Below are 15,207 nucleotides of genomic sequence, written 5' to 3'. Positions count from 1 at the left end.
TGCACCTCTGCGGGCTGCAGGTGGCAGTTCTCGGGTTCGGCGGGCCTAAGCCCCCCGCCCCCGCCCCCCCATCCGGGGATGAGCCGCACACCCGCTCCATCTGTGCACACCAAGGAGTTTCCTAGAGAAGCCGGAGGACGCGGGTGAGGACGACCGCCCGCAGTGCCTGCCGCTGTACGGCTTTTTCTCAGGGGACTTTCGTGGAGCACTTGTTGCGTGAGGGATTTCTTGTTTCCTTTGTAGAGTGCTAAAAACATTTTTTAAAAAGAGTTATTTATTTATTTATTTGACAGAGATAGAGACAGCCAGCGAGAGAGGGATCACAAGCAGGGGGAGTGGGAGAGGAAGAAGCAGGCTCATAGCAGAGGAGCCTGATGTGGGGCTCGATCCCATAACGCCGGGATCACGCCCTGAGCCGAAGGCAGACGCTTAACCGCTGTGCCACCCAGGCGCCCCTAAAAACATTTTTAAACATCTTGGCTGGTGACTGAAAATACGTCCTGCTTTTCTTAAAGGTGCCGTCCTCGGATTTCTGTTTTCGTAGGTGGTAGTATCCCCCAGCTGTAGCTTTCTAACCTGTAGTTTGACATTGGCAATTTTAGTCATGACCCTGCAGATAAAATGGCAGAAATAAACAAATGGAGAACGATGATAAAGGTGACTTATCAAAGAAACTTAGGAGCATATAAGGTTTGTGGCTATTTATAGTCTACCTGACACGTATCCTCTCTGAGTGCCTTACATGGCTTCTTGCATTTCTTATGGCTGCCTTAGTTCTTACTGAGTTGTGGTTTTTTTTAAGATTTTGTTTATTTGACAGAGAGAGAGTTGAGCGATGGCGAGCGCACAAGCAGGGGGAGAGGCAGAGGGAGAGGGAGAAGCAGGCTCCCCGCTGAGGAGGGAGCCCGAGGTGGGGCTCGATCTGAGGACCCTGGGATCATGACCTGAGCCGAAGGCAGCTGCTTAACCGACTGAGCCACGCAGGCGCCCCTCTTACTGAGTTTTTGGAGTGTGGAGTCTTTGATTAGAGTTGATTACAATTTCTTTTTCAAATTACATGTATTTTATAGAAATATGTTGATATGGCTAGAGTATCACAATATATTAGTAAGTTACTAAATAAAAAAAGTAGATTGCAAAATAGTAGGACCTGATTGGTGTTTTAAAAAAAGAAAATAGGCCACAGTGTCCATGGCAGTTGTCTCTGGGTGGTAAGTGATATCACAATGTATGTTTTTTTGAGCTTTTCTGTGTGTTTGAAGCTCTAAAACATGGTTAAAAATAAATTGTTAAAGATAAATGCATTTATATAGCATTTCCTATAACTTTACCATCCACTAAAAAAAATTTTTTATTAACCTTGTTCTGGAGGCAGAATCTGAAGGTAGTTTTAATAACAATCCATTACTTCCCTATGTAATATTTCTTAGTCACTGTAAGTTATTAATTTTGTGACTCATTGCAAGGATTGGGTATCTATATGTTCTATAAAGAGTTCTGAAGGTAACATGTATATTTCATGGAGCTCTTAGGAGGTGGAGTGAGCATTTTGAAATTCCCAAAAGAAAGTCGAATCAATTTTTAAACATCTCTGCTTCTGCTTGAATATTGACCAAACAACTTCAAATTGAGTACACGGTGCCATGGAAACACATCTCTAATGTAATCTAAGTTGGTATTTTTTGAAAAATTGATGGAAGTATATTTTAGTAGATATTTTCACGTATTGTGTTCACACAAATGGGACCATGAAACACTCAAGGAAACCCTGCTTTGAGACTCCTGAGGCTGGGGTTCCTGCCAGCTTTATCTAACAGCTATGCTCTCTTCCAAGTGATACATCCTTTTTGGGTCTCAGATTTTTTTTCCGGCTTCACCATGAGAGGTTTAGCCTAGCTGATTTCTAAGATTCCTTTCAGTCACTTCCGCTTAGTGAGCACTGGGTCCTTGGATCATCTAACTCCGGTGGAAGCCGACATAGGGATTATCGCACAACTCTCTCTTTCTCTGCCCCAGCCCTACTAATTCCAATAATCTCCACCTCCATCATCTCTAAATTTTGAAATCATTTACTCTGATTCTAGAGGCCAGAGAGAGTCCTTTCTTCCTTTAGTCTCCACCAGGCAGGAATCCAGGAAATGGGGCATGTAAGGAGGGCGTCCCTGATGTTTACTAAGGGCTTGCAGTGGGTGCACGGCCTAGGTCTGGCACTCAGAGGAAACTTACAGGCTCCCCTAACCTTCGGCAGCAAGCAGACGCCTGGAGAGGTAAGACGTGCGAGCCGTTAACCAACATAAGGAGGCAAACAGCCTGGAAGCCATAGGGTTCAATTACTTACACCTTTGCGCTCTAGCTCAGCTGTTTGCATTCTCTGCGCCCCCTCTTCCTAAAAGCATCCACCCAGAAGAGTTTCTTCAAGGAGTAGAGATAATATACATGAAGAATGGTTTTGGTTGTGTTTGCGAATCACCCTGTGGAGCTTTAAAACCCACTGATGCCCAAGTCCCAGCCCCAGAGATTCTGATATAATTGGTCTGGGGTGTGGCCTGGGAGCCTGGATCCTATGGCTTCCCACCTGATTGATTTTAATGTGTGGTCAGGGTTGAGACCCCATGATGTAAAGCTTTATCATAGTTCCTGATGCGTAGTAGATAATAACTGGTATGTAGGATTATGGTCGTTCAGTGCATGAGAGAGTTTAGGTAAATTGGAGGGAGAGATCCTGGAGGCATTTCAGGAAGGTGGTAGCTTTTTTTTTTTCTTCTTTTTTTAAGATTTTATTTTTTTAAGTGACCTCCACGTCCAACATGGGGCTTGAGCTCGTGCCCCGAGATCAAGAATTGCATGCCCTACTAACTGAACTAGCCAGGCACCCCAGGAAGGCAGTGGCATTTTAACCAGTCCTTAAAGAAAAGGGCAATGATTACAGGGAGCAAAAAGATCTGGAAGTTGGAAAGATGGGTGCATGGAAGACCAGCGCTCAAGTATCTCAGTATTACATACATCTGTGTGAGTTTGTATTTCTGTCTTCAAAGAGTTGAAGGTCTTGGTCCTCATTGAATGTATCCGGGGATGTGACCTATATTCATTATCTATTGCTGTGTAACAAATTACCCCAAATCTTAGTGTATAAGGCAACAATAATTATTATCTGTGTGTCAGAAATATAGATGGGGTCCAGAGGGGACGGCTTGTCTCGGTCCCTCTGTATCTGGAGCTTCGTCTAGAAGACTTGAGGGCTGGAGTTACAATGGTTTATAGATTGATTCGCTCACATGTCTATGGTTGATGGTGGCTGTTGGCTGAGCGCCTAGCTGGTGCTACCAGTTGGAACACTCCTATCTGGGCTTCCTTACATCGTGGTAGCTGGGTTCTCAGGGTGAGTACCCTGAGAGAGATAGGGAGCCAGGCAGGTGTATCCTTTTTATGATCTAGTTTTGGAAGACTCATAACATCAATTACAACTGATTTTGTTAGAAATGAGTCACTGAGTCCAGCCTATATTCAAAAGAAGGGGAATTAGATTCCACCATTTGAAGGGAGAGAGGAATGTACAAGAATTTATGGGACATATTTAAAAACCACCATATTGGGCACCTGAGTGCCTCAGTTGGTTGAGTCCCACTCTAATTTCAGCTTAGGTCATGATTTCGGGGTCATGGGATCAAGCCCCATGGTGCGCTCTGTGGTCAGAAGGGACTCTGGTAGAGATTCTCTCTTGTCCTCTCCCTCTGCCCCTCTCCCCACTCATGTTTGTGCACTCTCTCTCTCTCCTCTCTCTCTTTCTCTCAAATAAATAAATCTTAAGAAAAGAAAAAAGAAACCCTCCATATTGTGTAACAGTCTAGTTCCTTCTAGCCTGTCATGGCTAGAATCTTGGGTTTGGAATCCGAAGATATGATTTCAAGTCCTGTTGCTACCCTTTCCTAGCAGCATGGGCAAATTACTTACGTTAATATCCTCTTCTTTCCTTCTTTCGTCTGGTTAAGAGGAAGCTAAGTGAGAGTCAGGTATGTTCATGTGTTTTGCTAATTATATACAAATGCACATTATTCTTTCATCTTCTGATTCCACTAACCTTCCCTGGATTACGAATGAAGAGTGCAAAAGAAAGATTGACACAGGAAACCATAAGACCAAGTGAGTAAGGAAAAATGAGCATAGATACAGACAAGGTCCTCTTTAATTCCACGTAACTCAAAATATTTCTAATATGAACAATCAGGGAGCCTGGGTGGCTCAGTCAGTTGAACATCTGACTCTTGATTTCGGCTCAGGTCATGATCTCAGTGTCCTGGGATTGAGCCCTGCATCAGGCTCTGTGCTCAGTGGGGACTCTGAGGATTCTTTCTCTCTTGCCCCTACCCCCTGCTTGCACATGTGCACACACACGCTCTCTCTCTCAAATAAATAAATATTTTAAAAAAATACGTAGATGTCTTTAAAATTGCATGTATGCATATGTATTTTATACACACATACATACATATGTAAATGCATAGAAAAAGAAATGATACACACCAAGCAAAAATGGTCATTCTAAGAGAGGGACATGGAATGAAGGAAGAGGGGTCTTTAGATTTTTAAGGATTTTTGATGAATTTCAGTGTTGACTTTAAAAAAATTAATGAGCATATATAACTATTATTTATATAACTAAAAAGAGAGCTCTTTGTAGTATTCAGTATTGGGTGGGAGGGGATATTGGCTCCAATAATCAGCTGTTTGCTGTCATCTTTTACAACTGGATCCATAGGTGATTTTAACTTACATTTGTGGGACTCCTCTTTGCTTTTTTTTAAAGGTTTTATTTATTTGACAGAGTAAGAGAAAGAGAGCACACACAAGCAGGGGGAGTGGCAGAGGGAGAGGAAGAAGCAGGTTCTCTGCTGAGCAGAGAGCCCAACGTGAGGCTTGATCCCAGGACTCTGGGATCATGACCAGAGCCGAAGGCAGATGCTCAACCGACTGAGCCACCCAGGTGCCCCTGGTGGGACTCATCTTTAGCCTGAGGAAGTAAGAGCGACAGCCAGACTTAGCCAGGTGGGAATGAGGCAAGAAGTGGGAGTTGAGGCACGAAGCCAGAGAAAGGGTAGGATAGGTTGGAGTCAGGTAAGATTGCTGTTGGAGAGAGTTAAGAAGGAGGCTTTGAGCCAAGGAGAAGCTCTGGCAAAAGCTACAGGAGCCTTCACCAATTGTTCCATTGATGAATAGACAAAGCTCTGAGAATTTATTATTTTTTTTCACCAATTGTCTGACTTCATCCTGGAGTATCTTTACAAAACTCTAGGTTGTTCTAATAGGACAGATAACAAATCATTTCCCACCTGTGGGTTTTCCTTCATGCCAGCCCTGCTCGGTGTTGCCTGGCCTTATTCTGTGACCAGAAAAGAAGCTGGAATTCTGGAAAGTTGCTTTAGCCAAATCCTGTGAACAATGGGGGCCTTGTTGAGGGTTATGCACATCAGCTTTTGGAGGAGTTTAATTCATCAGCTCAGATCTCTGCTTTTCAAGCCCTTGCTCTAGTTAGCATTGTGTTTCTCTGTGGAGGGGCAAGCCTGTTGTAGGGGTAGACACTGCTTCTTATTCACCCTGCTTGAGACCTGTGCCCACTTCTACCTACACCAGTAAGTGCAGTGTGGGCCGAGCCAGGCCTTAATGGTCCTGACTGGACCACCAGTGAATCCAAAAGAGGGAGGCAAGCTTTGTTACTGTGTTTGGCTTACCCATGGCTACATGGCGCTGTTACAATTTCTAAGATTTCTATGGATTGATTGCATAGTCTACCAGAGGGGTACGAAGCCAAAATTCAGGAACTGGGAATGACGGTCACCTCCCCTCCTATAGACGAAAGTTCCTGAGAAGTTACCGGCTTTGGCAGGTTTGGGTCTGGGCCAAATATGGGCGAGGCCTGGAGCACATAAACCAGTCCTGAAACTTATTGTCTGATGGTAGATTTATTCCCCCTTGAGACGGCAATAACTGAGTCCCGAAAGGTGCTGTTTGAGAAAGCTACTGTTTGTGGTGTGTTAAATGACATTCTACCCTCTGGGAAGACTTGTGGGAAATTTCCTAGGACGTAGGGGATTCCATGTATGGGGAGGTTGTATGCCGCCTGTGTTGCTTCATCACGCTGGGTAACCGATGCATCATGTTACCAGGGTGAGCGTGTGGCTGCCATTTTCTTCATTTTTGTCTCATTCTGTTTCCCTCGACAGAGCAATTTGGTTTTGATGCTGTGCCAGAAATCTTCTGACAATGAGCTACTGGAACTTGGAGAAAAGAAACTGTGTGCAGTACCGCAGGCATTTTCTGGTGGACAACAGTGTGTTTCATGGTGAGCTGCCTTTCGTATTTGTGGGGTTGCGGCTTTTATTTTGTTTCTGACAGCACTTCTATTCTAGCACTTTGGATGCAAATATGGTGTCATGGTTGGGTTGAACCAAGAGCTCTAGCTAACTTGTTTATGGATAATTTGCCTGAGAAGCCCCACTGGTCTCATGCCCTCCAGGGGGAAGCAGTGTGCCCAGCCCAATAACCATAATGGCGTTACCACTTTCTTCCTTACAGATGAGTTCAGATCAGTGCCTTTTCTCTTTTGCGCTGTCAGCTCCAGTAATATCCCTTTCCGATGCCTGAACTTTTGGGGGGCTAGCCACATAGTAAGGTTCAGTTACTATATGTGGGTCATCAGTCAGTGCTTGTTACCAGCATGGTGTGTGTCTGCTGTCAGACCACATCCGAAAACAGAGCAGAGCCGTTCACGGCACTTACCCGTCATACTCAGGGTGGGTTACTGCAGCCGCAGATCAGGGAGGCGTCGATACTCGTCATTTTTCCTGGCAAACTAAGATGAATTGCCTGTACCTTGCTGGTGTGTGTGTTTTGTGATATGTAGTCGGGGATAAGCTCTGTCAGTCCTGCTATCAGGATACCCTTGAGTGAAATTTATTTAAGAGTCAAAGATTTACATGTTGCCTGTATTTTTGGAGTAATCTCCATCGAAAGCTGGGGGGATTTGCGGAGGGTAGACAGAAATTTCCCAGGGATTAGAGAGCTCTTTAACAATCCTATAATCTAAGTTGTCTTCGACTTTCCAGGTTTAGTTCTTCTTCCCCAATTTGGTGACAGACTAATGCTTTTTTATTGCTTTAAATTAAGTTTAAGATAAACTCAGCTTTACTTACTTTATTAAAGTACTTCAGAGGTTACAATGTTTTTTCCCCCCCACATTCATTATGGACCCCACTCTAGGGTTTTCCTAGGTAAGGAGTACTTTATCTTACAGGTCGAGAAAGGGAAGCAGATATGAAATGATTAGTCCAAGTTGACCTAGCTAGTTATCAGCAAGGTCAGAACTAAAATTCCTGCCTCTACCTTTCCAGACTGGCTCTCCTGGCATTGCAGTGGTCAATGGAGGCACATGCCTCCTTAGCAAAGGAGACAGGGAGTTGTGACCTTACCCTGTGGCCCTGAGTTCTACTCTGTTTTTCTGTGAACCTCTTCTAGGGGTTCTATTCATTGCTTCATCTCTCTCGCACACGGTGTTTGCCGTGGGCTATTTCCTGTTACAAGTTTTTATTTGTAATAAAAAAAAGAATAAATATGATAAGTGAAGAAACACAGGAGTTAGAGAAACCAGCTTTAGTTTTTCAAGTTGTATTTTGTGCCTGTTTGGACCAAGTTCAGGTTTAAATACCTTCATATAGTATTTTAGAATGCCTTTGTCCAGAGATCTCAAAGGCTCTAACAATTTAAAAACAATTTTCTATGTATTTTTATGGTGGTAATACCACTTAGCATATTACTGTCTTATGCTGAGGGCTTCATGAACGCTCATATTGCTTTCTTTCTACACCTTCGCAATGGTTATTATTCACCCCGTTTCACAAAGAGGAAGCTGAGGCTTGGGGAGGTTGTGAAGTGGTGATCTGAATTTCAAACTCTGATCTAACTCCAAAATGCCATCATTTCTTTTATTCCAGGCTGCTATCTCCATTTCAAGAGAGAAATGAGCACTCAGAGGCCTAAGTTCTATCTATCCAGTAGTATTTGCTCTGCTATTAACTAGCTGTGCTATGATCTGGAGCAAATGATGTAATCCTTCAAGAGCTCCGTTCTCTCCTTGTGAAATGAGCAGCTGGTCTTGATGATTTCGAGGTTGGCTCTAGTTCTAATACCTGCGATTCTATTGAAGTACTTCTGAGAAGTAAAAGGACTTGTTTTGTGAGCTACGTTTTCACTGAACACGAGATACACAAGGGGGCAGTAGAGTACTTAAAATATGAATTGGCTGCTTGCATTTTTAGAACTACTCTTTCGAAAGGAATGAGAGATACTAGATTTTCCCAAGATTGAAAGGATTAAAGCCAAATAGAATTATGATTGTACTCATTTATAACAAAGCAATAGCTTTAAGTATTTCTGATAGTGTAAAATATCATTTGGGGCTTCTATGCCGAAGGATATGCAGAATGATGCTCTCCTCTTCCTCTTTGTTTATCTCTGCAAGAACGAATGTCTGTTAGATAGGAACTTATTAACTTAATGGAGAGGTGCGAGGAGTCTTGGTACATTTAAAGCCGGGGGAGCTCTGGTGATAATATCTTTGTAGAGGACTTCAGAACATGCCTGAGAGGAGAGAGAGGGTAGGACGTGTTGGGTCAGAAATGTCCGATACCTTTGGAAGGGGCTTCTGGAACATGGGATCCACATTTGGACGCTTTTTGCCGACTAGCTTGGCTTCTCCTTGTCTATGTTGATAACTCTTCTCGTATAACCAAATCAATCTAAACAAAAAGAAAGAAAATCTCTTCCATTATAAACAGCAGAAAAACCATTTCCTCTGCAAGATGATAGACTTTTAGACTACACAGACTTCACTGTGCAAATCGTGCTGGTCAGACTCTTTACATACAGATTTAAGCAGTAGTCCCAGGAGAAAAGAGCTGTATGAAAATGAGGACTCTAGGGGCGCGTGGGTGGCTCAGTTGGTTAAGCGTCTATCTTCGGCTCAGGTCACGATCCCAGGGTTCTGGGATCGAGTCACGCACCAGGCTCCCTGCTCAGGGGGAAGTCGGCTTCACCCTCTTCCTCTGCTTGCTGCTCCCCTACTTGTGCTCAATCCCTCTCTCTCTGTCAAATAAGTAAATAAAATCTTTTTTAAAAAATGAGGACTATATGGGCTACAATGGTCAATAAAAGTAAAAATAAAAAAAGTAACATTTGTATACTGTTTCACAGTTCATAAAGTATATTCATAGCTTCATTTTCTGAGTAAGGAGGTGGTATGTTCTCATTACCCACAATCCTACAACCCAGAGAGAAACACCATTAATAGTCTGTTTCTGTCCAGTGTTTTATCTTCTCTTTCGTCTTTGCAACAATTCTAATGGTAGGAACGGAATAGCTGGAAAAGTTAGGAAATGATCTATAACATCTATACTGGCTGACAAAAATGACCTGGTTGAATTGACATAATTCTGTGTTCAGTGATGAGAGGACCCTGATAGGAATTATGAAAAGCTGTTTTTTGTTTCCCACTCATCTGTCCTTTGCCCAGATTTTTAGGGAATCTATGGCTCCAGAGGGATTGTGTACCTGCCGAAGAAGCCAGTCACTGAGGTTTGTCTGTATTTGGCTTTTATTCACCTGCTATGTTTGAAATAGGAAAAAAAAAAAAAAAAAACTTGGGCAAAGAATGATTTGTGTTGTATGAATCTTTTTTTTTTTTAAGATTTTATTTTTAAGCAATCTCTGTACCCAATGTGGGGCTCAAACTCATAACCCTGAGATCGAGAGTCACATGCTCTACCAACTGAGCCAGGCAGGTGCCTCTGAATCTTGTTTTAATAGATTGCACTTGGATGAATTATTCTTCTTTGAAAGTTACATACACTGTCTGCTGTTTCTCTTGGTTGTAGTGAATTGTGGTTTTTTTTTTCTGACCTGGGACAGATTCTTAAACCAATAATCAGTGTATTTGCAATTAATATATAAAATTTTTTATGCATGTAAGTTTTTCCACACATTTGAGTCCCTTACTAGAATAAATTTAGAGGTGACTTAATTTTTGTTTTCATCCACTGCTTATTATAATCGTGATGTTGGAAAGAATTATTAATTGCTTTCCTCTAAGTTATTATGGTATCATCCCAACTTATATTGAAATTTATTTCTGTTGCTTTCATGCTATATTGAGTGTTTCTGAATGACCATCACAAATCTAGAGTAGAAAGGTTTTGAACTGAATTATGAGTCTCTCTTACTACCCAGGGATAAAGTGAAGGGTACTTCTCTTATTAAGTGTGTAATATGTCTTTTCAAAAAGTGCCTGATATGTACTTTTACTTTGCCTCAAGCAACCCTCTAATGCAACTAATTAATTTAGTTAATTAATTTAATGAATTACTTTCATCTAACCTCCGCTTCTTGGCCAGAGGCCTACTCGATGATGTGAATTTAGAAACTTGGCTACCAGTTTGTGAAAGAAAGTAGGCTCAGATGGGATCCTGGGGACTAGTTCTGTTCCCAGTTTCACTACTAACTTGTGTTGCTTTTGTTGCCTTTGGGGATCCTTGGTTTCCCTCTCTCTAAAAATGAGGGTTTTGCCAGCTTCCAAAGTTCCTACTAGCAGTAAGGCTTGAGGTCTCTGTGTAGTCAGACATGAGGATGGGTATGTAGTGAATGAGAGTGTCCTACAGGCCAGGAGGTAGGAAGGAAAGCCTGGCCAGATGGTAATCAAGAGGAGGTAAGATTCTCTTTGACTGTAAACTTTGTAGTTAGCTTTGCACTGGCAGAATGTTACATTTCTCTCTAGGGAGAAGGGGTGTGTGTGTGTGTGTGTGTGTGTGTGTGTGTGTGTGTATACACGTGTGTGTGCACACATGCTCGTATGCGTCTGTAAGTGCTCACGAGTTCTCCTGACCATGGAGAGACCAGTAGTTACGACTGATAAGCAAGTTTTCAGGACAGATGTCATTATATTCAAAAAAGAAAAGTGGACAAGTTTACCCCCCCTACACTGGAATTCCATCTTTACTGGAAAAAGAAGGAAGAATGCCAGACCCTGCCTGGTATATATGAAAGGACAATGAACTTATGCAGAAGTGAATGGTTCTCATTAATGAGGCTGTTTTATTAACGTGTTATGATTTCAGCAGCAGCTTTAGGGGTTTGGGGCATTACTAGATTTTACATTAGTGTCATTACTGAGCTTAGTTTTTCCATCCAATGATTGTATAAACATCTTCTAGGTCCAGAAAATACGAGTACACATAGAATTACTATTAACTCAATGACAGTCAAAAATTTGCAAGCATCATTAAGATGAAAAATATTACCTCTTGGGAGCCCCTGGCTGGCTCAGTTGGTAGAGTGTGCAACTCTTGATCTTGGGGTCATGAGTTCAAGCCCCACATTGGGCATAGAGATTGCTTTAAAAAAAAAAAAAAGGTATTATCTCTTGGAGAGTAACACCGCATGCAAAAAATTTCAAGCATGATTTGAGAGAGAGGGTGGGGAAAGAAAAGATGATAGACCATAGGGAGAAAATGTACTGAGTCATTTAATTTTATAAATTATAATAGAAGTCATTCTGGAATCAGCCTTGCCCAGTAAATTCCTGTTTAGCCCTGCCCTCAAGTCTCCCCTCCCCCATCCCTCACCCCCAAAGGATGGCCACCAAGGCAGAAAGCATCTAGTGAGGTATTCTTTCAGGTCTATGATGTTCTGGTGCACCTTGCAAATATGCCAGTGGCAGTGAAGGCCTGGGCAGAAGCGGGTGTGGCCTGACCTAGGTGTGGTACCTTGCAGGGGCTGCCCTGCAGCTGGGTTGCTTTGGGTGAGTTGTTCCCTATGGGATCAAGTTTCCGTGTCAGCAAAACGCTGTGACTTAGGACAAATGACTTAAACACTTCTTACTAAGTGCTTGTGTTTTTGTGTTTTTGTTTTAAGAGTTTATTTATTTATTTGTCAGAGAGAGAGAGAGAGCACAAGCAGGGGGAGCAGCAGGCAGAGGGAGATGAAGGCTCCCGGCTGCGCAGAGACCCCAATGCAGGACTCAGTCCCAGGACCCCGGGATCATGACCTGAGCCAAAGGCAGACGCTTAAATGACTGAGCCACCCAGGCGCCCCTAAGTGCTTGTTTTTTTTTTTTTTTTTAAATCTTATTTTAGTTTTAACCTTCTCTCCTCATCCCACTTTTAAACAGGGTAATTGGAGAATTTGCTGTGAATTAACTGACCAAATTAATTTATGCACTTTCCTCTTTCCATTGTCTGAGACAAATTACAGCCAGCCTTACAAAAGTGAATACTTATGTGCTAGTTATGTGAGCTGGTATGAAACAAAATGATTCTATAGCTTTTTGGGAACATGTGCTGTTCCTTCATTTCCTGGACTTAGAGAAAAATTCTCAATGAAAGCCTCAGTGAAATGCTATTTACTTTATATTTTAAAATTTGAGGTTAATTTCTTTTTTGTTTTTCTCTATGATGGGCATTCCATCTGGAGCTGGTTTATTGCGTATTTTCAACTTAGTGTAGCATATACACGAAATTGTTTAATTTTTCTCTAATGCTTTTACAAGTACTCTTTGCAACATCATAGGCGGATTCTATTACTTTCTGGCTACTTTTTGGTTATTGAGGGTCTAATCTAATTTAAAACATTCAGGGACACCTGGGTGGCTCAGGCGGTTAAGTGGCTGCATTCGGCTCAGGTCATGATCCCAGGGATCGAGCCCCACAGTGGGCTCCCTGCTCAGTGGGAAACCTGCTTCTCCCTCCCCCTCTGCCTGCCGCTCCTCCTACTTGTGCTGCTCTCTTGCTCTGACAAATAAATAAATAAGATCTTTAAAAAAAAAAGAGAGATCTTTCTAAAAAACAAAACAAAAAAATTCATCTCACACTCCTTTCTGTCCCATCTCCTTCCTGACCCCCAGCACAGGCCTGAGCTGTCTGTTGGGGGTTGAGGGTGGAGGGTCAGGTGGCCCTGCTGTGCATCTTCCCCTTGAGGAGGAATTCAGGCCTGGCTCCTCAGAGTTTGGTACAAGGAAGAGAGATGGGGAAGCAAAGTTCTAGTAGGCACAGCTGGGCACCTGGTTTGTACGTCAGTGGTGGCGAGGTGATCCAGACTCCCTCTGAGTCCATCCTCTGCGAATGTTTAATTTCACTTGGCCCCTCACTAGGGCCTCTTTCAGACAGACCTGCTGTCTCCCTCCAGCCCCACACATTGTCCCTTCCTAATTCTGTCTGGCTGAGGCATGGCTTCCCTTGCCCTGAGGACACTTGGGCAACTGTCTGGTCCCTGCCCCTCTCTTACCTCCATGTTTGTTCACAAGGAGTTATGCAGACTGCTGTGGGCTGTGGAGGACGAGGCAGGGTATGAAGTTGTTGCCTCCTCTTCCCAGATCTGCGGACTGTAGTCTCTTTTGTCTCTTCTCACACTATTATAGGGATGACTCCCACAAGCCTAAAGAAATCTCTGCATCATTCTTTGGTAGCTCTTCCCCTGCTTGTCTCTGGGGGTGAGGGGTACTTCCTCTGATTTCATTCCTCACGAGTGCCATCCTGCCACTCCAGGCACTAGGCCGTACACATAATAGGGGATCAGGGAATGTGATTTTGAATAGATGGAGCACTATCCCTGTAACCCTTGATAATTCTCCTTGGATCCCTCCAGAACCACTCCACTCTGGTTCTTGTCCACTAAGATTTTGAATTAGGGTTACTTAATTTCCCCAAAGGTTCTGGTATGCATTGTGCTTGCTTTGTGCAAGGTTATGTAGCTGGATTGATCAGAACCAAGCAATGATCTAGATTCATAAGTCCATGCTGAGATGTCTTAGCCTCTTGTCCCCATTGGGGAATCTAATGATGGGGAGATTTGCTGGGTAACTGAATCCACTGTGATCTTCTTTCTTGTCATGCTTTCTATGTCGAGGCCACTCACATTCTGTAATGACAGGGGGGATGAAAAGATCTGCGTAGAGTGCAAAATGGCAAACAGAAGGACTGGATATTTGGGAAGCCCAGCTGGACCAGAAGTAACAACATTCAGTCTTTGAAGCTTTATTTAGCTTTAGTTGTTAGAAACAACGAGCCTGTTGCCTTTAAGTGAGATCCGTGGCAGGCCCTTCCTGTTGGACTCAAGTTCTTTCTCTTAAACATGGCTGTTGGGAGTCCAGCCAAGCAGAAAGGCCCTTCATTGTTTTATTCCTTTATGCTTGGGAATACCAATTTTCTGATTACTAAATTAGAAAGAAGAAATAACATGTCTGATAAACAGTCAACGTTTCCTTCAGATTTGCAGACTTCTCACGTTTTAAATGGTTGCTTATGAGAATTATTTCCCCTTAGACTGTGTTACAAATTTAAGCCTTTGTTCTTTAAGCTGCATTTCCATAATTATAATTAATTTTCCCTGCTCTCTCATTTTCCCAATTGTCTTTTCCTACTCTGTGCCTAATGTATGCACAGAGATTGATGGGAGGATGAAATGTCTTTCCATGAGTAGATTCAGGGTTCTTTCAGGGCAATGTAATTATTTGATTTAGTTGCATAAAAGATCCAGGTTTTTTTTCTTGGACCATAGCAATCATTGTTAGCGATTGCATCTGTAGTCACAAAACCTTCCTATTTCACATCAAAACAGAGGTTAAAAAATGCAGTTTGTCCCTTTATACTGTGGAAATGAAAGGTCATCCCAACGGACCTGTGATACTTTATATTTTCTTAGGACTCGTTTCTCTCAGCAAGTATGCCTGAGGTTATTACAAGTGCAGACTCTTGGTGTCAAAGGGATACTCAGATATCATAGTTAAGGCTTGTGGCCTAGTGGGAAGTGGTTTCACCCTCTCTCAGCTTCAGCTCCCGCCCACACGCTGGTAACAACCAGCAGCGCACACTGGCTTGGACCGCCCCTTGGTGCGCCACACCCAGGTGTCCACCCTCTCCCCTGACACCCCTGCTGCCATCCAGCGCCTCAGACTCCACACACCTGAAGCAGAACTCCCTCTTCCCGCTGGGGCCTGTCAGCCTCCCCAGCCTCGACGTGCTCCTCCCCTTCCTCATTATGCCCCAGCCGCGCTGACCTTTGCATTCCTCGCTCACGAAACTTCCTTCTTCTCCCCTTGTCTAGCTTTCAACTCATCCTTCAGACCCCAGAATAATGGTCCTTTCTGCAGAGAAGCCTTTTCTGACTTCC

At 43.2% G+C, this 15,207-nt stretch overlaps 1 protein-coding gene across 7 annotated transcripts in view; it reads left to right on the top strand.

Moving 5' to 3' along the window:
* The window catches only part of PLCH1 (phospholipase C eta 1), a 206,501-nt gene that overhangs the window by 26,580 nt on the left and 164,714 nt on the right, over nt 1–15,207 (top strand). For all 7 annotated transcript variants that reach the window (XM_045812139.2, XM_045812148.2, XM_087870300.1 and 4 more), the window contains exon 2: nt 6,219–6,337. In XM_045812139.2, the coding sequence (XP_045668095.2) occupies nt 6,259–6,337 (79 nt within the window). In that variant the 5' untranslated portion in view covers nt 6,219–6,258. The remainder of the gene's footprint in view (nt 1–6,218; nt 6,338–15,207) is intronic.

Source organism: Ursus americanus, chromosome 20 (genome assembly GCF_024610735.1).
Source record: "Ursus americanus isolate L20-20 chromosome 20, mUrsAme1.1.p, whole genome shotgun sequence".
Classification (NCBI taxonomy): Eukaryota; Metazoa; Chordata; class Mammalia; order Carnivora; family Ursidae; genus Ursus; species Ursus americanus.
This window is presented reverse-complemented; position numbering and strand designations above follow the sequence as displayed.